This window comes from Aythya ferina (assembly GCF_964211825.1).
Source record: "Aythya ferina genome assembly, chromosome: 11".
In the NCBI taxonomy this organism is placed as follows: Eukaryota; Metazoa; Chordata; class Aves; order Anseriformes; family Anatidae; genus Aythya; species Aythya ferina.
In genome coordinates, this window is record NC_140307.1 from 2575140 (window position 1) to 2602322 (window position 27183).

Here is a 27183-nt window from a genome sequence, read left to right on the forward strand (position 1 = left end):
GTTTCTTCTGGCCTTCCACAGTACTTAGAGGTCACAGGTGACCTCAAAGAAGGAGCAACAATTTTGCACACCAAACTTGGCAAGATTTGTGCAAGATCTGGTTTACAGTTGTGTCACAGTAAACTGTAGGATACCTGCTAAGTAGAGTCAGCTCTGGCCCATCACATGATGACAAGGAGATGAGTGTTGGCTATCAAAATAACAAGGCAATGTTTTCTTATATGCCAGAAAAAGAAACACAGCAGCCTGAAATAGCTCCCGTCTGATGCTCTGCTGCTACATATTAAAATGTGTCAAGGAGATAAAAATCCTCTCATTTGCTTTATCTGGGAAGCTGCATTTGCCCCTGAGGGACCCTTATTCACTGATCCAAACCAATGCAACCTTCTTCCTATGCAAACAAGAAATGGATTTGTCTTTCTTTTTTGCAGCAGCCCTTGTTCTTCCTGTAAGACATTCTCCATGCCCAGTTCATATATCCCTACTGATTTCACCAGTTACACTTGACACTAGCACACACTCATCTCTAAAAATAATTTGTAGCTGACAGTTTTTATTTAAAGCCATTATTAGGCTGACCTCTAGCACTGCTGTAGTTAATGGCCTATAAGCATTTCCATTATAAACCCCAATTTCCAGGTGCTTCAGCATATCTGTATAGCGGTAAAACCTCTCTCCAAGGCTGAAATGTGGTGCTCAGAGCTTCTGGGAATTGGGGAAGAAATTGTTTTACAAATTTGAAACCCTAAGAGTACAAAACCTCCAGAAGTTAATAGTTTCTGGCCTTTCTGAGATGAAAAAAACAGCTTAGTTTTATCAGCTCATGGCATGTAGTCTACAAGAGGCAAACCATGTCCCCAGCTTGCAACTCCAGTAATCAGGCTGTTCCCGGAGGACATTTGCTAAGAACTTAATGAAGAGAAATTCTCCTTCCCTCTGGGGTGACAGCAGAGGGGTTCTCTGGATGCTTCTGCTCTCTGCATTGCTGAAATGCCCATCTGTGAAGATACAGCCAGGGAATTCAGCTTGTTCCCACCTTGTCTGCTGGATTTAGACTCAAGAGTACCTCGTGAAGAGGACATCTCCGTAGGCGAAGGTAGCTTTAGATTGCTAATTTTACTCTCAGAATCATTCCCGTTTCCCTCTTGGAAACTGATTTAGAAGCAGAACTCAGCCCATAAAGGGCAGTACTGAAGATGACACCCCTCCAGCTTGTTCTGTCTGTGTAATCAGGATTACATGAGACACCAGGATGGTTTACTGCTCTTAGACCTGCAAAAACGTCTCCAGGAATGATCCAGGTTGTTTTATAGCAAGTGCATCATCAACTAACCTGTCAGCCAAGTTCCAGCTGGAAATCTGCAGTAGTGTAAAAACCTGACACCCACTGTGAACATACCGACCCAGAGAAAAATTGTCATTCAGTGAAAAAATAGAGCAGACATGATATAGTAACCACTGAGGCAGAACTGGGTAATAGAGAATCACAGGAGTAAAAACAAAAACATATAAAGGCATTTTTACTGTTACTTACTGCAATTTCACATTTTTTTGTGCTTATCTGTAGCACTGAATGTTTGGACAGTGGATTTTTTTTTCATTCTACGTATGCTTAGAAGCTACAATACATGTTTATAAGAGATACTGGGCCCTAATCTTGGCCCTTATGGACATACCTTATGGACAACTTCTATAATAATTTCAATCCAAGTTTTAAACAAAATTAAGCACACAGCTCATGGCAAGTTTTCTAAGCTATCCAGTGTGATTACTGATGCAAATTAGGTGATCTTGTATGCTGTTGCCATAATTACCATTTTTAGATTCTATTCATCACTGACGGATGCTGCTCCTGCAATGGCATGTATAAACTGAAGGTCCTAATTGAACACAGGTATTGCACCTAATGTGCTTAGAAATCAGCTTTTGACATAGTTGCTTAGAAGAAAAACATAGAGTTTCCTGATGTTCCTTCTTTGATTTCTTAGCTTAATTTGCTAAGGAAATGGTATTCTGAATTTCTGTTGTCTATGTGTGTGAATGCTTCTCTTCCTGCCTATCTTAAAAGCTTTGGAAGATGTTATCGGGTATTAACCATATCTGCCAGTGGGATATGAGGCATCAAATGTCTTAAATTCACATGTTTTGTGAAAGTTTAGCTGGAGAGGGCTAGAGAGACTCAAATTAGTGTCTTGAGAGTGAGAGGGTGCTGTGAGAGCTCATCTGTGTTACAGAATAGCCAAGCACTTACACGATGTAGGATGGCGTGAATGTTTGAACAGTTTTACTCAGAGATCACACTTTATTAGAGATGGGATAGTCTAACTGGCTTCATAATTTCTTCTGTTCATGCCACTATGTGACTTTAGAAAGCAGAAAATTTATTGGTTTGGGATTAAGACAGAGAGAGAATTCTAAAGCTCTCAGCAATGAGAAACCTTCTGCAAACCTGTGATGGTTTATTTTGTTCTGTCTTCAGTTTGTCCCCCTGGCTTCCATGGACACCACTGCAGCCAGCCATGCCCTCAGTGTGTGCACAGCAGCGGTCCCTGTCACCACGTGTCAGGACACTGTGACTGTTTGCCAGGATTCTTTGGCGCGCTCTGCAACCAAGGTACTGAGCCCAGGATCCCCAAATGCCACCATCTTGCCCAGGTTTCCGTGGCTGCGACTGCAGTAAGACTGATCACAATGTTTCTGCGTTTTTTCCCCTTGTTTCAGCAGTTTAGATCACAAGAATTCTTTACTTCAGAGGCAAAATGCAAATAGGTACTTAGTCACCCTTTTGTAAATATGATGTGCTCCTGCTTTCATAAATAAAACAGGTCTGCTGCTCTGTGTTGAAATGAATACAGAATGAGACACCTGCTGTAAACATATCAGCCATCCAATGGTTTCATCTTCCTTTTCGCTAAGCCTATCATATCCTAAATGTCGATGACACCTTCACACACTGTTTTTCAGCAGGAGCAGTAGGTATTAGTTAAGGCGGAGGACAGTTCAGTTACAGAAGACCAAACACCAAGTTAATGCATACAACCTAATGTACACCACCTAGGACCTGACTCTGGGAACAGCAGAAATCACATGCATCCAAACACAAGTGTAAGAAACAGAAAAATTGGCAATGAGGCAGTGAAAGAGTTCATTCTCACAGGTTAAAAGTAGCTCCAGCTCTCCCCAACATGCCTCACTGTACCTTTTTCTGTACCGTTGAAAGTTAGTCCACTTTTAACCACAAGTTCCATTTTCAGTCACCCTAAAACTGCTTGCAAAATCATTACAGTATTCTGCAGAGTCTGAGTTATCGCATACCACTGGGGGTATTTTCTACACACAAATTTAAAAGAGATTATTCTTAATGGCTACTGCCCTTGTAAAGTCACCATCCTTGTAAAAATTGAACTGACATTTTTTAATGACCTGCTTTTCAGTAAGTTAGAAATTGCAGACAGTACTTATGCAAAATCATTAAACAGATTAAATGTAACCATGTTTCCTTTTCCCTATGCTATGTAGTCAACTAAACATTATACCAATTAATTTATTAAAATGAACATATTTCAGTGAATTTGTCCATTTTATGTGAAAAGTTAGCCAGATTTCAAAGCGTAAGCAGGACTAATTATCCTCTTAAGAAAATTCTATTTTATTTTTGCTCAGATGTTCAGCACTTCTGGTTTTACTTTGAAATGTTGATCTATCCAGCAAATTAATTTTAAAATATTCATGTCCTAATTAAAATCAATTTGTGTTGCAGTTTGTCATAATGAGTTAGCATGTAACTTTATTTTGGAGAAAGAAAAATGCTAATTAATGTTTTCCATTAGAAAAACGTGAAACAAAGATTTCACTTTTGAATTTTCATCTCCTTGTGCTGTCTCTTTTTTCTGGCAGCAGGAATGTTCTCCCATCAGCAGCAGCACATGCATGCAAGGAGCAGTGTAACCTCCAAAATTGTACAAGTTGACATGGCTGTACTAAGGATTCTAAGCAGCACAAAACTAAGCAGCTGTTTTATGAATATCTTTCCCAATCATGTAGCAAGATGGATTGATAATAACATGTTATTGCTGCTGCAACACACCTGACGTCCCACAGAGACTTTCAGAGTCCCACTTCAGAGCTTTTATAGCTAATTAACATCGCTGCCTGCATTGTACAATCAGGTTGTTCCTGGAGAAGGCAGTATTAGTCTTTACCTTACAGCTTTGTTTAAAACGTTTGAAGCATTTTGAGAAGCGCTTGTATGCGGATCTCACAGCTTTACAAGAGAATAACCATTTTGGCAGGATAGGTTTTGTAATCCTTCCATGCTGACATCCTGGAGGGCATCATACTCTTTCACTAAGACAAGAGGTGCTCACATGGTAGGAACCCCTCTGCTAGCTCTCACTGTGCCAAACTGAAGCATTTCTTTTATAAAATATGACCTGTTGCCTTTGTCAGAATCAGTGTTTGGACCACAAATCTTTTCCTAATTTGTTAGTATTCCACATTGCAGTGTAAATCAGCTCCTGTTTTAAGTAAGTCTTTTGAGAACTATTTTTTGTACAGATAAAAAATCCAGGCTTCATTTAAGTGATGTTATCTATCTCCATCTTAAAGATGCAATAAAAGTATTGCACTGAACTGCTCTGTATAGAGTACTGGAAGTGAATAATGGTGCTAGCATATATGAAAACCTGGGCTGACATATCATTTTAGTTTTTGCTCTTTCTGTGATATGAAGCCGTTTCTTTCCTTCTTTCTCTTTCTCTTTGTGTCCGTATATTGTTCTTTTCATTGTGTCGTATAATGTGTTTAGTTTTATCTCTTTTCAGGTAGAGAACTGTTCTGTTTAGCACATAATTTGAAAGCCAACTTTATCCACTCCTACAGATAAGTCTGCAGCTAGACTATACACTATTGTTTTCTGCACCGTTCTCAGGTTTCTGCCATAGTAAGAGTAGAAGATGGCATATTGTATAAAAGCAAATGAATCACAGCTCAGGATTTCAATCTCTGGCTGATTCACAGTCAGGATAGATCGAGGTCACCTGCAGAGACTGCACATGAGAAAGTGAGAGGGACTGAAGTGGTAAACCAGTTGCATAATTCAGGGAAGTACCTTAATCACTTTTTTGACATCACTATTATTTACCAGGATACAAGTCCAGTTCCATTTGTTATATTCTTTCCAAAGATGGACTGTGTATTTTATCTTGTTTTGAAAATATATTTGTTTTTGTCAGGGAACACAGCCAATAGGAGCACAGGAATTACACATTTCATTCATTACCGAGCAGAGCTTTCCATCAACTTTAAACTTAAAGATTTCCAGTCATTTGGTGTGAGGCTGAAGATATACCTATTAGTTTTATGTCACTGTGCTTAGGCGCTACAAGACGATTCTGGAAAAAAAAAATCTCAGTTTCCTTTCTTCCAACTTCAAGAACAAGCCAGGTGGGCCAGCAAGAATAGACCCTACTTTTGTAAAAATACAGCATAAGTTTAACAACTCTCAGGCAAAAATATATAATCCATTAAACCTTCATTTGCAACATAACTGAATGCATACGACAGCAAGGTGAAGGGGTAGATAGATGCCTCTAACTGTATTAGATTCATTTTCCAGCAGAAAAATGTGTTTCAAGATGACTTTTTCATGTTTTTATGCTTGGGAAGTAAGCAAACACAATGGACTTGAATGCTTTCTTCTGCCTGTTCCATATTTCCAGAAAAAAATTGCCCATTTGTCTTCAGCAAAGAAAAATGTCATAATTATTTTTCTCTCTAATTGCTAAATGTTAAGTCCTGTGACTTCCAAACATTCATTATGAAGAGCTTTCAGTGAACTGCCTTATATTTCCAGTCTGTCCCAGTGGAAAATATGGGAAGAACTGTGATGAGGTCTGCCAGTGCACCGAGAACGGGACGTGCAATCCTATTGATGGATCATGCCAGTGTTTTCCAGGCTGGATAGGGAAGGACTGCTCTCAGAGTAAGCAAAGTGTTAATTTTCCACCTCCGCTTTAAAAGAACATGTTTTCCTGTTTAGTGTTTTCTGAAAGTTAAAGGCAGATTCTAGGAAAATCCCTGAAGTATTACAGCAGCCAGTGCCTTACTCTCTTTATAGCTTATTTCTTTTAATTAATCTAAGTTAGCTTTGGCTTAGTTTATGCAGTTGGAATTTGCAGAAGCCGTTACTAGCTTCTATTACAGGAAAGGGAGGTCACAAGCTCTTATCAGAAAAGAAAGCTCCATGCTCCCTTTTAATTTCTAGCTGAATTCCCTTTTATTTATTTTTTGAAATCATTTTCTTTCAGCTATTACATTAGAAATTATTAACCTGTAAATGTTTTCATGTACCGAGCCCATAGAATTGAGAAATTAGGCAGCTGAAATATTTCTATTAAATGTAATTTAATTGTAAAAGTCAATGTGAGCTTGGAGGGATGGAGGATTTCTTCTCAAAAATTGCCCAGGTAGAAGATTGGCATTTGCTGATCCCAAAGTGTCATTTCCTGAGAGCATCCCTTAATTGAAGATAGATCACAGAGGGAAGCAATATCCTATCATTCAGAACTGTTACTTCATATTCAGGATACAACTAGCATATTAGACAGCATTCCAGAGTAAAATATATTAAACTTCAAGTGATAAAGTGGGAATCGGATAAAAACAGACGGCTGTAATTTTGCTTTTATTGTGTGTCTTCCACAGGCAGAATATTGCTGTCACTCAAAAAAAAGAAAAAAAAAAGACAGAAAGCTGCACAGATTCCTCATTATATTTAGCCATGTAATTGGGAAATGACTGTTAGTTTCTGTTAACCTTGAAAATAGATGAGATTTTCTTACCAAGTGAGGCAGCCCAGTTGAGTAGCAACAACTGCCAGTTTAGAAGGCAAGAGGAAATGGTGATAGCTGCTTGGTATTTTGGACGAATAAAGCAGGAACATGCCTGTTTCCACAGTTACCTTCTTGTAAAAAAAGTATAAATCTCCCAACATGAAGCTGGCCTCACACCAGGCTCCTGCGGACACCTGGCCTGTTGTACTGCAGTCCGGCACGGAGCTATTTCGGTCCCATCTCCCTCTGCACCAGTTAACCTGGGATGACCGAGAGATGGAGCCACAAAGGAGATAATTTTAGCTCCAGCTCCAGAGCCAGTTCTGGAGGCATTAAAAGACCCTGCAGCTCTGACTTACAAAGGCTTTTTAAAAATATTTCTGGTTGCTTATAACATTATAACTTTAGGCCAAATCCTGTTCAGCTTTACATTGTGTGAGTTCAGTGACCTTTTGTTTGATTTACGTCATGGCAGGTTTTTTGCTATTCATTCTGGCTTTAGATATGTCTGTCATATGCCAGAAACTTGCATTTATCGTCAGAATTGGAGCCAATGGCATACATGGAAATAGGCATGGTTTCTGTACTTTCAGGTTTCCTGGGAACCATGCCTTATTAATTCATGTCTTTAATAGGAAGCAATGGAAAGTGCTTTTTAAAGCAAAAATATAGTTGTTATATTGAAGGGTTATCATCATTTTGGATCTTTTAGTCTGGCACTAATAACTGTAACTTACTGCATTCATTTTTGGAGGGAGGCTTAAAATAACTTCTGAAAATGTATTAATATTGTACTTGTAGAAATACATAATAGACCTGGAGATTTTAATTTAATATTATCCCCATCAACAAAAGCAATTTGATTTTGTGGATGGGAATTCATACTGAAAGAAGTTTTCTTTACATTTTTACATAATTTGAGTAGTGCTCTACGCGTCAAACGAATGTGGTAATTTTAGCAGTTGATTGCATAGCAAAAGTAAACCACGAATAGCTGTGCTTTATTATGCAAGAATTCCTGAATATCAAAAAGAAAATTAAATTACCTCCATATCTTAAAACCCTGTCTAAATTGTCTTCACAGATAGCACCAGTAAGGCAGGGAGAGTCGCCAGAGCACTTAGCATAATGTAACCTTGAGCATCACCATTTCAGTGGTTCTCAGTGCCCACATGCTGCCACCTGACCTACATGGAGAAGGAATCACTTGTGCCAGGGTTGGACACTGCAGGTTTCCAACCTGGGTTTGCAAAGCAGTTGTTGGCTTGGGAGAACCAGTCCTGGTCAGGGAGTCACTGCTGCAGCGATGCCAAGCTCCTCAATGTGAAGTTCTGCCTTTGCTGGTGTCTCACAGGTTCTCTCTTTATTGTGGTTCCTCCACAGCACTCACGTAGTATCATTGTTTTTTTGTCAGCTGACAAACTTTTTTTATTTTCATAGCTTGTCCCACAGGTTTTTGGGGCCCTGACTGCTTTCATTCATGCAACTGCCACAACGGAGCAATGTGCAGCCCTTACGATGGAGAATGTAGATGTACTCATGGTTGGACGGGGCTCTACTGCACTCAGCGTAAGCCTTTCAGAGACGCTATTTTGTCAGGGAATCTGTCAAAGTATGTGCTGCTACCTCGTGTCTCTTCCAAGTATTGCAGTCTTGGCTGTTAAACCACCTGCTTCGTACTTGCGAATAACTTTGTGTCACCCTGAGGAAAATGTCCTGAAGCTTTTCAAGTTGTTTTTTTTTGTTGTTTTTTTTAAAAAGAAAAACTTTGGCACTCTGTAAAAGAGAAACCAATCATTTAGATTATTGACTCAGTGTCAGAACTTGTACATTCCTTGCCCCTGCTTGTTAAAGTCCCAATATACCTTGTCTACTTTAGGAAAGTGTTTGAGATTTCTCATCCTACCAAAGCAAAATTATCAGCACTGTACAAAAGAGGAGATCAGATTCTGGAGAGCCTTCTGAGAAGGCCCTTTCACTTGCATGTAATTAATTGATCTCTGGCCTTTTAGAGAATTTCTGTCTAGCCATCTTCTCTCACTCCTTGAAAATGTAGTTTGTGTACATGGATCAGGTTTTCGTTCATCTGAAAGGCTTAAGAGGCAGTTCTGTAAGATACAAGAAACACTGCTGAGAGAAAATTGGCTGCCGTGGTAGCTCTGCATTTAGATCATCAAATAAATGTCTTCAGATATACAGAGGCTGAAAATCCTTAGATTTATAGGCCTACCTATTTTGTGCTGTTAACACATCTGGGTTTGTGTTTCAGCTTATTACTTTCCTTATTCTGATTCCTGCCAGGTTGCCCAACTGCTTTTTACGGAAAAAACTGTGCCAATGTCTGTCAGTGTCAGAACGGAGCAGACTGTGACCACATCACCGGCCAGTGCACGTGCAGGACTGGATTTACAGGCAAACAGTGTGAGCAAAGTAAGTTCCTGCATGACTTCTTTTTCCATTCCTCAGTGGGGAGGGTTGGGGGGGTCAGAATTCTTTGCAGAAACGAACTGAGGCTATGAACTGAGGGTGTCAGTAAGACCACAACCCCAGGCACCTTGCATAATCCACAGGGAGAAGAAGGCATCTCTGGAAGGCCAGCCACGTTGTTTAAGTGTAATGGAAAAAGGTGAATTCACTACAAATTAGATCTTTCCATTCCCACCCTAAAGTTAGGTGAGATAAAAGCGAGTCACTGCACACATTGGATGTAGCCTTCCCAAACCTCTGGTACTTTATTAATGGAAAACCACAAACTGTCTCATGACTCATTAATGCTGTTGAGAGCAACAGCTTTAGGTTTCCTTTGGCGTGGAGGAAGACAGTTCAAAAAACATCCTTCTACTCTCAGACTTCTGAGGAATATTGGAGTTTTCTTGCCAAAGCTGTTATGCTATAGATGCGGACCAAATTAAGATTCGTCTTTACAATGAAAACGGGTCAAGGAAACAAAAGTTGTTTGTCATTTTTGGAAGGATTACATTTAACTTGAGTAGCGAGCAAGCGTTTAACAATGAACTTCAATTACCTTGCAAGGGTGCTTGCATATCTTACTGCAACTGTTGTCAATGTCTTGCTGGCATGTTTAGCATGCTGTGCCAAATAGCTTCTTTTAAGAACAAAGACTTAGGGTAGTGGAAACTGTGTGTGCTGTAGTTGAATAATTACTTGTTTGTCCAGTATAGTAAATCAAAAGTAAATTCTCACACACTTACTTGGATTCTAAATACAGGGTAAAATCCATCTCACCTTACCATTGCATTAATTCCACAGATTTATTTATTTATTTATCTTTGGCAGTGGGATAATACATCCCTGCTAGCTTTGCAAGTGAAAAGCCTGCCTTAAAGCTTCTTCACTAAAGCTTACTTCACAGGACTTTATGCATGCATTAGTACATATAACTAAATTTGGGAACATGTTTTCCATTTACAAATACTTACATTCATCCAAGTATGTGTCTCAGGACCAAATTTGCATGCTCATGTGGGGATTACATATGGCACCACTGTAATTCTGTAAGTGGCCAATTTACTGTGAATTTGTGAATTTGTGTGCTCCTCTACTGCAACCGTGAGTAAAATAGGAAAGTAAAAAGTTTCATATCAGAACTCTATTGTAGTAGACGGATTTATACAAGAAACCGCATTTATAATCTATAACCTTTGTACAAAGCCTGAGGTTTTATTTTCTATCCAAACTACTAATGTATTTATTTATTTGCTTTTCTGCTACTTAATCTAAAAGTATCTTTAAGACTCCTTCCTCCTCAGAATCCTGCTGGATGGGCAGTCACATCCAGCATGATGAAATGCCTAAATGCAGAGGCCTGCAACCTTAAGTAGGACCTGTAACCTTAAGTAAGTTACAGGTTAACATCAGAAAGTGCATTAATTAAAATAATTTTGTTTTTCATAATTTAAGGACCTGCATATGGAAGAAAGAGATACACCTCTAATATGCACTGCAAATCATTATAAAGATGCAGGCTAACACTCATTATTTAATATCAACATTTGCCTGCTGTAAGTTACTTAGAGACTCGCACTGGGGAGGTGTTGTCACGCTGTGCAAAACATTTGTGGTGACACAAAAGAAGTCACATCTTAAAACAAACAACATATTTTTAAGAATCATAGCAAGTGTGCATGCGTTCAATAACTTCTTTATAAAAATAAGTAGGATTTGACAGAAGTTGTTTCTTTCAATTTGATATTGAATATTGCCTCAAGAAATTTAGTAAGCTGCCTACAGATTTATTGTAATAGCCCATCATAGTAATTGTATGAATAAATTTCTCAGTTGGACATTCAATCATTTTGTCTTTGATAGAAATATAAAGGCAGAATATAAATTCCTTCTGTGGTAGGAATCCTAATACAAAAGTGGAACAACTCAAACCATTCAGATGCTCAGTTCTGTAATTCCATCTCCAATGCTATATTAATCCTCTAGCACTAGTGGGAATAAATATGAAAGTATGTAGGATTTGTTTGGTAAAAGTCTATTTTGTTCATATAAAGGTACGTTAAACTTCTTTTTGCAGTCCCCTCGTGAAAACAATGTACAGAGATGGTGGAGAATGTTTTGCTCTTTCAAAATGTTTTCTACAGCTTCTGAAATCATGCCCTGTTAAATTCTGTATGCCTTTAGTATATATCAAGGCTTTTTAAGTGTGTACATATTTTAAGTTTCATCACTGTGAAGTCTTATATGACTTTTCCAGAAAGAATGTTCCAGCTCAATGAGTAGTGCCTCAAATTGTACACTAAATACAGTTATCTCCTGCTTAAAAACAGAAATCTATCAGTAGAGTGTTATGCGAGTTAAACAAGGGAGACTCTTCTGCTGGCTTCTCCATGTCAAGGATTTCACCCTCTCCTGAAAAATATCAGGATTCTTTCCAATCTTTTTCTTTGGCTTCCCAGAGTGCTCACCAGGAACATTTGGTTATGGTTGCAAACAACTGTGTGAGTGCATGAATAATGCTACATGTGACCATGTCACAGGTACTTGCTACTGCAGTCCAGGCTTCAAAGGAATCAGATGTGATCAAGGTACAGTGAAATTCTATTTCTTAAATCTCTCTCTCTCTCCTCCTCCCTCTATTTTTTTTAAATGATCTACTTGCTTTAAAAGAATAGTATCTCAAAAATGAAATGTGCAATTCAATTTACAATGTATTATGAATTACTTTTAACAGCGGCTCTCATGATGGAAGAATTAAACCCCTATACTAAAATTAGCCCTGCTCTTGGATCAGAGAGGCACTCAGTGGGAGCAATCATTGGAATTATTATTCTCCTTCTAATTATTATGGTCTTGCTGGCACTGTTTGTGTGGTATCGACGGAAACAGAAGGAGAAGGGCCATGACATGCCAAGTGTATCTTATACTCCAGCCATGAGGATGACTAATACAGATTACTCACTTTCTGGTAAGGGTCTTTTTATGTTAATCAAATACAGACTTGTATTCCTGTATGTTGGAGAAACAGAAGCTTCTGTGATGTATAACGTGCTATCGAGCATCAGAAATAATGACATTTCCGTTCTTGCCCTGAATACCATGATCTCTTAACAGGGACAGGAAAGCAAATATAACTTACAACTGATTTAAGCTGCTTTATACGTGAAATATTACTTACAAGATACTGGCTGTACCTAGATGTGAATATGCTGCATAGAATACATAGACTCCCTTTTTAATATGTATGTCAGCTGCATTTCTATTGCAGTGCAAAATTTTCCTTTGTGAAACCTTCAGAAAACCTTTTGTTGAGGAATGGGGTTGACTGGGTTGATCATAAGGTTTTATTTTTGTCTGTTGCAGTTTTTGATTTGAGCCCTCCTATTAGTAGTCACTTTCTTCTGTGTGCAGACCAATCCCCGTCATCTAGACAGCTGATGGGAATTTTCTTCACAGGAGCTGATGAAAGCAGGATCGAGGAAGAGGAAGGTTCTTTAGTCAGATCAAAGTCATACTGAGATCCTATTTCATGCTTCTTTCTATCTTCTGCTACTGGCATGGAGGCCAACTTGTCTTGACAGATTGGCTAAACTTTGGGGGATGTGATCTCCTCTTTAATGCTGTCATTCTTCATTCCTCTCTGGCCAATATCAGATAGGGTGCCATATAGGAGATTTACTTCCTTCTTGTTTCCTCCAACCTGTCCCCAGTGGGGATCTCCTCAGGGTTTGCTGCCCTCTGACTGCACTTTGTTGCACTTCCCCTTAGATGGCTGCAAGGCCAAAGCTGCAAGTCTGAGTAAAATCGAGCTTCTGCAACTGGAAGAGGCTTACCTAGCATCTGTAGATGCACCTGGAAGGAGCCTCTCAAAACTGATATTACTGTAGCTGGTTCTTATTCAAGGAGCTTCTGTTATGGCACCATGACTTTGGTCTTTGTATCAGGGGCACAATGTCCTGCGATGGCATATCAAACACATCAGGGGCTGCTTGCTGAACTCTGCTGCCTAAACTCATGTTTAGATCACTCAGGCTTATACTGGAGTGTTCTTTCGTCTGATAGCTACAAGATGGGGAAAAAAATCAGCCTTGGACCTCCTCCGATTGCCTCTTATTTTTCAATTTTAGCTTTGCAGGCTCTTGCTTAAGCTGCCCATTTGGGTAAGAAATTTATGAAAGTGTTGCCAGAGAGGGCTCATCTGATCCTTGGCTAGTTGCCAGCGCAATTTGGCCTGAAATTTGTCATTTCAACATCATTTGAAGAGCCAGACCATGAACATGCAAAAGACAACTGTGGCACATCTCAGCAGCAGTGGGGCTCCGAGTTCCAGGAGAGCGGATCACAGCTGCTGGCACAGAAAATTGGTCTGAACTTTTTGGCCATCCATTTCGTTCACAGTGGCACTTTATCCATATATTTACAGAGCCTGTTCCACCTAATTTATTTGTGTGCTTTTCTAGTTAATGTATGTGTAACCCAGCATGTTTAAGAGCACAACTTACAAAAGTGAAAATAAGTTGTATTGCTGAGGTTGGGAGCTCCTGACTGGAGTAATCGAACTGCTCCTTTCAGACAGGGATGTTTTTTCTCCATATTTTACCATTAATGGAGATTTCCCAATCAACCTGATGGCATCCCAGTCTCTCACTCTGCAAGAAGTCTGAAGAAAGGCTAATGCTGAGAATGGTTCTTCTCATCCTTCACAGTTAAGATAGACAGATGACTTTCCTCCTCCAAACAGCACTGGCTCAGTGGTACAGCCTGAGCTCCTCTAGAAAGAAATTCAATACTGTTTCCTTCCCCTTCATCTCATTCAGTGATGGGGATGCTGAAGCTGGGCTTTTTCTTTCTTCTTGCTTTGTGCAATCCTTGTAGCAATATAAATTTGCCACTCAGGTAGCTGCGGCTGAGTGGGGTCAGCCAGCTTTCTCTGGAGGTCACAAGAACAGTCTTCTTTCTGCCTCCGCCTTGACAAACTGTGCTCTCTGAGCTTGCAGAGGAAGACTAAGAAGCCAGAAATCATGCTGCTTCATCTTCATCTCATTATAAAATGTCCACAGGTATCAGCATCGTTTCAAGTTTTGGTCTTTGTTTTAGGAGGATATTTACAGATTCTGCACTAGGGCTTCTGAAAACTGCCAAATTCTGCCTGTCCTCCAGTAGCTTCTCCTCCAGAAACTTTCTACCCATCACTCACTTTCCAGCTTTGGTCTTACCAATGCTGTTTTCAGCCTTTTGCTTCCATCGAGCAGAAAATCAGATGGAGACGAGGTCACAGATAAGAGACTTGTAGCATGGCTGGATGGCAGGAGCAACACGTGTGTATATTTGTGTGTTGCACAGGATGCTGAAGGAGAGTAGCAACATTACATAGATGTTACAAGGATTTTGGTCTTTGCCTGGAGTCCTGCATGTGGATTAAGGGCAGAATGCAATGCAGATGTACTCGTGCAATGAGTATGATCCTGTGCAAACCCAAGGACCTTGGCTGGGATTTCACCTGAGCAGTGACTGCAGGATCTAGCCCGGTATCGGCTGTAACATAAAGGCTAACCTAAACCTCCAGCACTGTTATTTTGCTTGTTTGCTCTTGTTAGGGTAATGTTGTCGTTGTTTCTGAACAGTCACATGTGCAGATCACCAGCTCCTGGAGGCTGTAATTTCTTCCAGCACATTAATTGATTTCTCTAGGATGTTTTTGGTCTTTGTGTCTTCAGCTCTTCTGATGCTGATAATGCATGCATATGAGTGAGAGAGATTATAAGAAAGGGAAACCCCCCCTAGGCAGCCCTTAGACTCTTCTGTGTTTGTGGATGAAGGATGTGGCAGCATAAAGCACATTCCGCCCAGCAGCCAGTGGGAAAGAAAACCAGCCATGCTGGGAGAGCTTAACCACAGCACGTGGATCTGAGAGCAGGCTTTCCCCAATAAGCCTGAAAGCAAAATGGTGCTCCCCAGCACGGGAACAATATATTGCATCCAACTGAGAATTTTAAAGCACGGGTCGTTTAACTCAAGGACGTGGGGACAGAAGGGAAAGCTATGCAGTAGTGCTGGAAAGCAGCAGAGATTTCATTTCAGGACTTGCACAAAGACTTGGTTATGGGATGAAGTGATGCTTGAGGTCTTATCAGAGTCATAATAGACTTTCTGATATGGGTGAATCCAATGCTGAGAGCCAAAATCTAAGCAAAGCTCAATAAAAGAGAGTGTTGTGAGTCCTACAGAGTACTGCAGCCTAGATAAGACCTTTACAGAAATGATCCTACAGATGATGCACAATGAAAGGAGTCAGAGTAAACACTCCTGCTCAGTCTTCAGCCACCCCACTGACACCCTGCATGGGTGGAGAAGATCCACACAAAAAACACAGCTCAGAGGAAGACAAAAGCAATTCCATTTTGTAGCTTGAGGTATCTGGCTTTGTATTTATTGCAGAGTGCTTACTTACTCCCTTTTCTCGTGGTTGGCCTTGTGCCCAGTTTCCGTGCTACGCTGTCCTCCTCCCACCTCACAATGTGGATCGTTGCTCTTTGTGTCACTTCACAGCCCTGGCTCGGAGCAGAAGCTCGGTGATTCAGGGGATGGAGCTCCCTGGCCTTCCTCCAGCCCTCAAGGGCCTTCCACTGGAGCACAGCCTGAGGCTCGAGGGCTCACAGCAGGGCGCTGTCATCACAGGTCCCTTCACAGGACAGATCTCTCCATGTTTACATTGACATAACCTTTGTGGGTTTTTGTTTTAATTGGTAGTGGTTGTTTTGCTTTAATTTAAATCATTCTTTTTTAATTTTTTTTATCCATTTAAGTCTTTACATGCTGTTCATAGTAGAATAAAATTCTCAGCTTTAGGAAGAGGGTTTTTTTCTTTTTCTTTTTCTTTTTTTTTTTTCTTTTTTTTTTTTACTGGAATAGCTTTAGATTTGAATTTGATGTATTTCCAGCCAGCAGTTATAAGAGCTTCATGAATAAATGTGTAGAAAATGGACTGTGTTATCAAGGTAAATCAACCTGTGTGGGTACTTAAGTATCAACCAAATGGAACTGTGTAGAGGGAGTAATTCTGAGTCGATGGTGCCGCATGCAATGAGGGAAGAAAAGCTTTCTGGTGACGCAGACTTGTGTACGAGCTCAGATTCATTAATTCAGCACAACGCTAAGTAGCGGGGCAGTCTGACAGACTTTTCACTCAGCTTATTTCAGGTACACAACACACGCTATGCCCAGATAAGCCGGGTGTGAACTAGTGAAGTGTCAGCTGCCTCTCCCTAACGTGGGTATGGCCCTCTTATCTCGCAGCAGAGGCAGCGGATTGTACCTCTTTTTCTTCAGGCTGGTCCTTCTTGCCCACAGCTGAGAGGGGACTCAGATAAGGGAAGGGGGAAGGCAGAGCCGAGAGCCAGCGTGACTCAGGCGTGAACGCTCACCTACAAAGCAGGAGGCCACGGGTTGAAGCGTCTGCATTTAGCTGGGACCGCAGGCTGTGAGAAGGGCGGATGAGCCCCGCTTCTCTGCTGAGCAGTCAGGCCCTCGCGAGCAGGTCCAAGGCTGTATGTGAGCAGCTGTGTTTGTGATGGGCATACACCGACTGCCATAATTGGGTTCCAGTCCCAGTTCTCATTTGCAGACCCCCAGGCGTAGCTGTTTCTTTTTAATTCTATTGCAAATATCACCGAGTTATAGTTAGGAGAGACGGCAGAGACCTGGCAGGCCCTGTGGTCTCTGGCTGCAGTGGTGAGTGGAAAGAAGTTAAACGCAAATACTTCAGTGCTGGAATCACACGTTGGTCTGAGATACTTTGTAAGCAATAACCTCAGAAAATAACCAGAACTGAAAGGTTCTGCAGTGACCTCAAAAATTGCTCTGATGTTTCAGCAGAAAAAAGATGCTCGGTCAGATACACACGTGCACGTGCACTTCCCTCCCTCAGCTCTGTGCCTCAGCTCTTATGTAATAGACACCCTGCAGATAAAACCACTTATTTGAAACGGGATATTTTGCAGTAAATTAAGCTAAATCTAGATCTCCACAAGATGTCAGCAAAGCAAAGTGCATGTTCACAAGAATGCAAATGCAGGAGCAGAGAAGCAGAGGGCAAGGCAGGGTGGCTGATGGTGGCTGGTGCCCCCTCCCGCAGGCAGTGCCAGCAGGGCCCTGGTCCTTCCTCACCATCAGCTTCTAACCTTCATCAGGGATCTCTGGTGCTGGGGACAAGCAGCCATCCCAACACTTTGCATCTGAAGGTGTTTCCTGTACCTGACCTCCCAGGTTTATTAAAACTAACCCGTTTATTTACTTCTTACAGGGCTTGGCTGTTTAAATGGTTTTGATTTGTTTGAACTTGTCATCCTTTCTTCTGATGCAGCTTTGAAATAGATATCAATTTGCTATTAAGCTGAAACCAGATTGGGATTGATGTTTTCATTAGAACTGCCAGTATAAATATGATGCATTTCTTGGTAAATTGTTTCATTTGGTAAATGTATTGGTAAGTTAAAGAGAGGAAATAAAAATGTCTCTGAGTGTAATGATGTAACTGCCAAAGTTTCCCTTTCAGTGCTGCAACTTGCTTTTTTTAAGCCTTTCCACAAAAAAAAAAGCCTTTCCATAACATGTTTTGGACTCCTTTGGTACCATGATAGCACCTTGATTTTATAACATTAACTACCTTTCTTGCAACAAAAAGTTTTAATTAAATGTTTCACAACTAAAAGGATTATCATCAGTGGCTCCTACACCTGTTTAAACTAGAGAAGAAACTTTGTAGTAGACAGTCTATATCCGGAGTGTTGCATTTCTTCCCTTACCCTCAACACAGATGTATTGTCAGGAATTATTTTCTTAAGATCTTCCAAAAGATAACTCACTATTATATAAATATTTTGCTTTTTTTTTTAATCTTCTATTTAATGTTAATAGTAGTCAAGAGCTTCATACCATTATAATTCAGGATAGATCTCATCTAGAGATGTCTTATAGCACCCAGTACTCTAACAAAATGCTTATCAGTTTTCTAAACGTGATTGTCTCTAGCATCTTTTCAGTTCCTTAAGAATCGTTATGGCTTCCAAAGTATTTTGTGATCACTTGTTTTCTTCCCAGATATATCTCAAGGTAGCGGCAGCGTACATTGTTTTTCCAATCCAAGCTACCACACTCTATCATGTGGTGTGACTTCACGCTTCTTTACCAGTAATGTGGATGGAAACAGCTCCAGTAAGGTAGATATTATCCCGTCCCACTGTAGCAATGTTCTTATCAGTTCAAGGAAATAAATCAGAGCAATGCCTTTTGGATCCTGTTGCCTGCCAGCACTATCTAAAAATCCTGTGTAGCAGTTTCCTGACATCGCAGCTGTGACAGACACAAAACGGTCTGCTTTTCCCTCCGTGTATCTTCATAATCTCTGTGCCTTGTAATGGGAGTTTCAGCATGTGCCAGTGTCGGTCAATAAGCCTTGCTGTCTTAGCAACTATAAGGTATGTTTGCTTCTCAAAAGATAAATAACTAGATAATTGCAATTATTCATTGCAATAAGGAAAGTAAATCAATGAAGCATTAAGTCAGTAGTCTAACTTTGCTATATCATGGTTTCCCAAATCAGTAGACACGCAAACTTCCTATCGACAGACAAAAATAGATGCAAGAAGATATCAAGGATGCTTCTAAGCACTGCTCTCATCCAGGACATTCTGAGAGCTGTGCAATTACTTCAGGCTCTTCAGCAGAGCTCTTCAGACTGGAATACTCAAACATCCAGGACATTACTTAGCACATGTTGCTATTGATTTCCTAGGACTGTTCATGGACTGCGCTGAATTCACCACTTTAGCGATAGACTTAGCTATGGTAAATGTAAGGCAGTTCTTCCTTCAGAGCCTTAATAAGCCAAAGTGGCACGAAGGGTAGGGAGCAGAAGAAAAAGGAAATGCAATTGATTCCATTAAGGCTGTCAGCTTTAAAAATGATGGTACTTGCAGGCTGTGTCACCTTAATCCAAATGTAGCTCTGCTAACTGGAAAGCCGTGAGAACAAAATTAATGTAAAAAAGACACTATCCTATGAAACAGAGCATGCAAAACTATTTCTACATGTGTTCCTGTTAGACATTTCTTGGTTTTAAATTGTATTAAGAGTGCTGGCTCTGGAGATTTCTCAGAGAAAAGTTTAGACAGATGTGTAAATACGGTTTCTGATGTAGGTGGTCCCTTTGCATCATGCATTTTTACTCCCCAGATTGAAAGTGCAAATGCTCATAATGTCAGATTTAGGATGAACACCACGAGTGTGGGTCTGGACCAGTAATCTATTGCAGTAATTTAAATAAAGTCAGGAAAGGTCAAAGCAAGCACCTATCTTGATTTCCCAGCCTGCAGTGCAATCTCATCACATAGCTACTTCAAATATTTAGCTGCTGAAAAGGTATAAAACCCAAGTGGCACATTTGGACAAGCCTGAAAGCTGTTTGCCTCACTGTAGTACTGGCTATCAGTATGGTGAGCAGGTTGTCCTGATATTGAACAAAAAAAATCTGGTATTTTTAGGTCACTTATCAAAATGTATGGCCTGACTTTTCTTTTACATCTCCCACCATCTTACTTATTCATGAGAATGCTCTGCAGTGCTAAATAGCTGAGGATGGCCAAAAATATGCTGCTTCTGTCTATGCAGTTTTCTAGCCAAGTAAGACAAAAGAGCATATAAAGCCCCTAATGGCTGCCTTAACGAGTTTCATTTCCTAATCAGTTTGTCTGGTGCCATTTCCAGTTTCTGCAGGGAAATGTGCACAAGTTGTACTTGGAGGATTCGTTTCTTTCTAGTGCCAGCTGGGGTCACAAAGGAACCAGCACAGATGCAAAACGAAAAAAAATGGCAGAGGAATTCTCCAAACTGCTGAGCCAGAGCCTTGGATGCGTTATCCTCCTGTGCTTAAAGGAGATCATGCCTCGAGGCGATGGGCCGGAGCCATTCCTCTATCACTTCTTTCAGAAAGGCAGCTTGGGCAAAGGTACAAAGAGAGGGCAGTGGGGAGATGCAGCCCCACTCCAGTTCGAGAAGCTGTTCTCTCTCTCTCTCGTGCGCTCCCCCTGCCCCTCTCATCCTCTTCTCTCTTTCTGTGTCTTATTCTGCCTTTTCTCTCCTCTTCCCTTGTATTCTCTCTGCTTTATTCTCTCTTCTGTTTCCTCTCAAATCCATTTTCCTGCTTTCCTTTCACACCCTCCTAGTCACATAATTCTTCTGTTGTTCTTCCTGCTGTCCCTGCTTTCCTCTCCTCCTGCCCTGGCCCAGTAAGGCAGAAGCTGGCAGCAGGGCACCAGTACGGCCATAGCACTGCCCCTGCTGCTGCCACCAGTGCACCCATGGTACACTTCCCTCAGGATGCCAGGTGGGCAGGGGGGGCTGATTGAAAAATCTGGGAGGTTCAGGAGTTAAATACATGAGGCAGGTCTGTCTCCATAGGAAGGGAGCAGTGCCAAGCCTTCCCGACTCTCTTCTAGGAGCCGGGGGAAGGTGTCTCACCTCCATTTCCCCTCTGCCAGACAGATATTTGGCTGCTGCTTAGGAAGCCACTCGTGCCCTGAAGGTAAAACCTGAGGTCACTGAGACAGAAGCGAGCAGAGGAGTGAAAGGCCTCCTGGTGTGTATGGGGTCAGCTGGATGTGCGAGGGGAGTGCTGGGGCTGCAGCACACACAGGCAACAGCAAGTGGGAGGACAAGGGGGAGCATATGAGAAGAGACTAAAAAAAAAAGGCTTGGCTTCTTTTATCTAGCAAAATGAATGCTGAGAGGGAGTATGATTGCCATCTATAAATACATCAGGGTAAACACTAGTTGGGAGAAGAGCTATTTAAGTTAGATAACAGAGCTGGCACAAGAACAAATGAGGATGAACTGGCCATGAATGCATTGAGGCTGGAAATTAGATTTCTAACATCAGATCAGCGAGATTTTGGAACAGCTTCCCAGTAAGACTAATGGGACAAAGAAATCTGATTACTGTTAAAATGGAGCTTGATCAGTTATCTAAGTGATTGTGTGCCAGGGTGTTTGCAGTAAAAGGCGGCTGGACTCAGGTGCTTGGTGATCAAAGCTCTTCCCCAAAACCTGCTCCAGCTGCCAGCAGGAGTCAGAGGGGCTGAGCTCTGTGCAAGGTCCAGGAGGTGGCTCTGCAGCGCTGGGCCTGAGGAGGCGGCAGAGGCTCCTGCAGCTCAGTGCAGGTTGTTAATTATCAGCACCGTGCTACAGGTAAATATCTGTGAACTTGCTAAGTCAGCTCGAGTGAAATGCTGCTCCATCAAAGTCAGTAGGAATTTTACTGTTAGTTTAAGGGAAGCCAAAATTTGACTGCCTATTAGCTCCTACAGGTAGGTGTTCCCTTTACTCATGCAGCAGCAGCAAGTTCTAGTGATCCTGCAGATGACCAAGCAGTAAGGTGCATGAACCCAAATAAATTTGTCCTGTAGAATTACTGCACCAAAATTTTTCAAAACAGATACACAGCAATGCACACCTACCTTCATACCTGTGTCCGCACATCAGAGCTTTCAAGGCTTGAGTTAGAAACCAGATTTATTTACTTTTTAAGATGCTGAGGACACATTTCTCTCAGGAGATTGGTGGGACAATTCACAAAACCACTCGGTGCTGCAAGGCCAGCTCTATATTTGAGGTTGTGAATTGTTCATGACTGTAGGAATATATATCTCCCTTTTACAAAAGGCTGCAAAAGTGTGTAAAAAAAAGCTCTGTGTAAAGCATGAAGCTGCTGCACTGGCATGTCATGAGCACACGGAGTATCCTCACCTTGCTCTTTTGCAGAGCTCTTAGTTCCAACCTCACTCCCTCCCAAAGGAGAGCAGCATCGCAGCTAGCCCAGGTGTTGTTGGTTTCCACAGACATCACAAAAATCAATTGCTATTAGATGTCCTGTCCTGAATTTTTAAAGCCAGCAGATTCCCCTCTATTAAAGGAAGTTCTAAATTCTACCGAAGACTTCACATAAAATTAGAAATTGCAAAACAGAGGTCACTGGAAATGGTCTGACTGGATATCACCCAACTAATAAAACCGAATTCAACCACCGAAAGCATCATAAAGTAGCTTTGACTAAAACTTGCCCAAGAAAAAGAAGACTGCAAATATAGAAGCAGTACGCCCTGTTCAGGAGGGCCCTCTGAAACCGAGGAACAGGGGCTAGGGCTGGGGGCACCCGAAGATAATAGTCAGGAGAAGCACTTACCAACTGCTATCCTCGAGGAGAAAGGTATGATGGAGTTTGTGCCAGCACTTATTTGCTTAATTACTTGGAGTCCTTGGGAAACCTGAGCACTGACAAATAGCACCCTGGTGCTAGCGTGCCGCTGTGATCTCGCCAGCTATCTCAGGGGGACAGATAACAACTTTGCTTTGCTCATGCACGTATCTCATTGATCTTAAAAGAAAAGTTGTCAGGTATGAGGTAGATTTATCGGAGTTGCTAAAATTACAAGCAGGGATTTTTAGTGGGCAAATTTACTATGAAGTATTTTTTTTCCTCTGGAAAAGCAATTTTGCTTTGCAAATTGAAGTATCTTCGTAAGGAAAAATGTTAACAAATTATAGTGTGTTAAGAAATGATAGTAGCACAGAGAGACAGCTATAATCACATTTCTTCATAATTACTGCATTCTGCAAAACTTCAAAATGTCCCCTAATCATTTCATTAAAAAAAAAAATCAATTCAAGCCCATAGCTCTTCACACCAAATTTGGGGTTTGTGAGCTGATTTATAAATCCCGCAGAAACAAAGCTGTTAATAGAAACGCAGAGACTTCAAGAAGTGTGACCTAAGTGGTGCAGCTGGGTTGAAAACCAGCATTCGTGGTACTGCTGCAAGGTTAGGAGTAAAGAACGAGCCACGGGCTCTGCTGGTGGAAGCTGCCAGTGCTGGTAGCGGGGCTGCTCGGGTTTGCACTGAACATACTGTGCACTTGCTTGTAGCAAGACCCAACACGTGCTCGCACACCCCTTGTGCCTGTGCAGAGCTTGCTCTGTGCTGTTTCTGTCCCTGGATTAACCAGTGCCTATCCCATTTGGGATAAAACACAGCAGCCCGCCTTCTGCATCCTGAATCGATGGAATTCAATCAGCAGGATTTGGTCAATGAGGGCCAGCTTTTGCCTCTGGTTGTTACAAACCTTCCCCCAAATGATACCCGGTTTCTGAGATGGGATAAAAGCTTCTACATGTCAACATGCAGGTTGTAATGTGCAGTGGAGGTGTCCTAGATGTGGTGCTCCTTCTAGAGAGGAGCACTTGCAGCTGCTTTGCCTGGAGATAAAGGAGAGGCTGCAGAGCTTTGCAGGCTCATCCTCAGCGACCCAACTCTCCCACAAACATCTACCTGGCCAAGAGGGTCGGGCTTTTGCCCTGTGCCCAGCTGCAGGACGGACACCTGCCATGTCTGCAGCGTTATGGAGGAATTTGTGCCCCCAGGAGACCTCCTGAGCCCTCCCCAGCACGGCACAGAACAGTGTCCCCAGCCACTACGTGGGACAGCAATTTGTCACGCCCTATCTGGCCGTGCTTGCTGTAAGGAAAGCTCAGCACCGCAGCGTTTGATCCACTGTTCCCTGCACAGTGCCCAGGGAAGGCAGGTGGGAATAGCTCTGGGGGCTGGGATTTCATCTCCCAACAGACTTGGACACAGCAGAAATATTTTTTTTGTTCCAGGTCTTAAGGCCCATGTGCGAAAGCTAAGCAAAAATTAGTAAGAGATCAGGAAAAATGAAATGCTGTAGAGAGCAACAAGGGCTTCACGACTTTAATTCTTCTGAAGCAGGGCTGGGGTTTGCCCTTGAACTGACACTTCCTTCGCTGTGCTTTCAGTAAGGGAAAAGTTTCAGGGTGGAAAACTCAGCGGCTTTAGCAGCTGTGGTGGTTCCCAGAGCTTTGCTGCTGGACTTGCATGACCACATAACTCCACAGAGCCATTTTTGCTGTGGCACAGGACCTCAGCCCAGCAGAGCCGTGCACCCCAAACTGGTCCGAGCCTTCCCCACCTTCACAGCTGTGCAAAATCTCCGTCCCTCAGGCACACACGTTGCTTGCCTCTTGGCACCGAGCTCAAGTGAGACTCCTGCAGACAAACCCAGACCTTTCTGACACATCCTTCAGGCAGCAGCAGCATCCTGCGGCTGGCACCGTGCGGCTGTGCCCGTCCCAGGCTCTTCCAGCACAGCACCTGGGTGGCAGCTCGGGGCGTTACACCTCGGTATTGCCTACGTTATTTTCCTTGAATTGAGAGAAATCTTCGAGCCATTATTTCTCTTTTAACCGAGTATGCAGATGTATTTGCAACCCCCTCCTCGTTCCAAACAGCGCCTGTCTGCATGCTGTGTAGGTGGCTTTGCTGCATCCATCGCCATCGGTTATTTTGGTACTGCCAGCATGTCACTCCCTGTACACGGGCATCTGAGTCGTGATCACCCGTTACTCCTGGAAGGAAATCCTGTCTTTTCCAGCATGCTTGTGTTCATTGCTTGGTGAAGTGACTTTCCTTTGTGATTTTCCCTAATGCTAGTGAACAACTGTCAAACTTCACTCACTTAAAAGATCTTATGGTGAGGCCAAGGTAATATTCATCTCCCATTTTGATTCATGACATCAGTGGGCTGACGTCTTGGGTGGGAACTGTCTGTTTCTTTCAGCATTAACCCATTATCATACTTTTTGAACAGCTCAATAACAAAATCCTTGACAGAGAAACTGCAGACTGGAGACCCTACAGCTATCTGAATGAACTAGGTCAGTAATTTTTAAACAATTTAATCATTTTGGTAGACTTTAGAGCGATTTCAAATCCCAATCAGCCTTTCATAAAGGCATTAACAATAATGAAAAATATTGGTGTTGTCTTTATTTCACTGTCAGAATTGCCAGTAGTGAAAGATCAAGATTTTAAAACTGTTTCTTTTACCACAAACCATGGATTGGGCAAGCAGAGTCAATATTCGCTCTAGTCTCCTTTCCCAGGTTGGTCAGTTGAATCACTATTTATCTACTCTACAAATGTTTTTTTTTTAAATTTCAATTTGGGATATTTTTTTTTCATGCTTAATAAAGTTTAGCACTAAATACTGGCATCTTGATAAAACCCTGGAGCCTCTGGCAGGAGCTGGAACGTGTGATAGACACTGTTGTCTCCTAGTCCATCATACAGTGACCATTTTTCATGCAATTTTGAACCACCAGCCAGTGGAAACAAGCCAAGAATGAAGCCTAATTGCCCTTTCTGAGTTTATTCTCCCTGGCTTCAGTTTTAACAGGGGTTTTAGCAGCTCTTATCTCAAAACCTATCCAAATTTAGTGCTTTGGATGCCATTTGCTTTCCTGTCCGAGCACTTGGAATTTACTTTGTCCATGGCAGAAAACATTTTCCCTTTCCTTTACTGGGATTACTAATATCCTGCTGGAAGTATAGTGTGTGAGGAAAAGTGAAATGGAATTTATGGGATTTTTAAGGTGAGCTGAATCACCCTAAAAAGGCAGCACCAGGCATCACGTCTTATCTGTGCTCTTCGGTAACACCCCATACCTTGCTCCAAAATCTCCTCTGCATCAGGAAAATCACAAAAGTGTCAAGCTTCAATGCAAGGCCTTTTCCATCATTATCAACCATTCAATGTTTTCTTCTTTATAATAATCTGCAGAGCTGCTCTTGTGCTTATCTGTATGTAACATGGAGAGATGGGGGGAAATCAGGATTTCCAAATGCTCCACAAATCAAGTTAATTTTCCTTTTACCATTTTACAGCTTTACTCACTAGCTTTATTTATTTTTATCTTGTTGCATCCTGTGCTCCTTGAGTGCCACATTTGTCCTACATTCCTCTATTTTATTTTACTAGCAGAAGTGATGCTCTTGTGGTAAGAATGACGTAGAAGTGATAAATACTTTAGCTAAGCGATCTCCAGCAAAAACAGTCACATTTTTTTCCATGGCATTTTGCAGCCCAAGTATGTTGCTTTGATAAACATTTTTCCATTTTTTTTCTTCCCAAATATGTCTCTTTCACACTAATTGATAAAAATAAGATTTTTTTTTCTCCCTTTCCAACATTAAAATTTATGTTTGTGTCATAATGTTGAGTTCTAGTTTAGAGCAAAACCATTTTTGCATTCAACTGTAAAATGTATTTTCATTTTGTGATGTTGCTTTTGTGCAATAAAAGTGGCAGGTCCCATTTATATGTGCAACTTTCAGAAGAAAGTGGAAAACTTTAATTTTGAATTGTAACCATAAAATGTAAGTGAAGCCTATGAAGGTCAAATGAGAGCTCCTGACCTTTAAGCCACAGTACGTATGGAAGAAAGGAAGAGTTAAAGATGTGTCACCTTCCCATCCCACCATCAGCCTCAGCTTTTAGGGCACAGATGCCTCAGATCAGGTGTTGGAATAGCAGCCAAGCATTGCACACAGCTGAACTTGGTTTAAGTAGTTAAAAGAGCAGAGGACAACTCCTGTTACGACCCCATGAGACGTTACAAAGAGCAGATGTGTAAGTGAGCTGGAGGCAAGGAAGAGGAGTTAAAGGGGAATTGAAGAGAAATTCGGATCTGACAGAAACCCCTGAACTCTCCTGGTCATCCCCCTGGTTCCTCAGCCAGCAACTCCACCGGCTGAGGCAATGGCCCAAAAGGGCAGGCTCTTTGTGAGCATCAGGCTCACAAAAATGTCTGTAGGCTCGTTCGAAATTATAACTGTCACAAATAGAAATTACAGCTGGGGAAAAGGAAATTGTAAGTATATCCCTGTGAAATTAGCTCAGACACTCATCTTTTAAAACCTGTAATCAACTGGAGTTTTCTCCAAGCAAAGCATCTCTTTATCTGCATGTAATAGAGG

The 27183-nt window shown here is 41.6% G+C and overlaps 1 protein-coding gene across 7 annotated transcripts in view; it reads left to right on the forward strand.

Annotated features, from left to right (window-relative positions):
• The window catches only part of MEGF11 (multiple EGF like domains 11), a 283958-nt gene that overhangs the window by 244899 nt on the left and 11876 nt on the right, over positions 1-27183 (forward strand). For 5 of the 7 annotated variants that reach the window (XM_084532753.1, XM_084532749.1, XM_084532752.1 and 2 more), the window contains 6 exons: positions 2480-2614; positions 5855-5983; positions 8274-8402; positions 9135-9263; positions 11759-11887; positions 12034-12267. In XM_084532753.1, coding sequence (XP_084388879.1) covers positions 2480-2614; positions 5855-5983; positions 8274-8402; positions 9135-9263; positions 11759-11887; positions 12034-12267 — 885 coding nt within the window. Of the gene's footprint in view, positions 1-2479; positions 2615-5854; positions 5984-8273; positions 8403-9134; positions 9264-11758; positions 11888-12033; positions 12268-18398; positions 18518-25015; positions 25083-27183 lie in introns of all 7 variants that reach the window. The other 2 variants (XM_084532754.1, XR_014696988.1) reach the window with 2 other exon arrangements.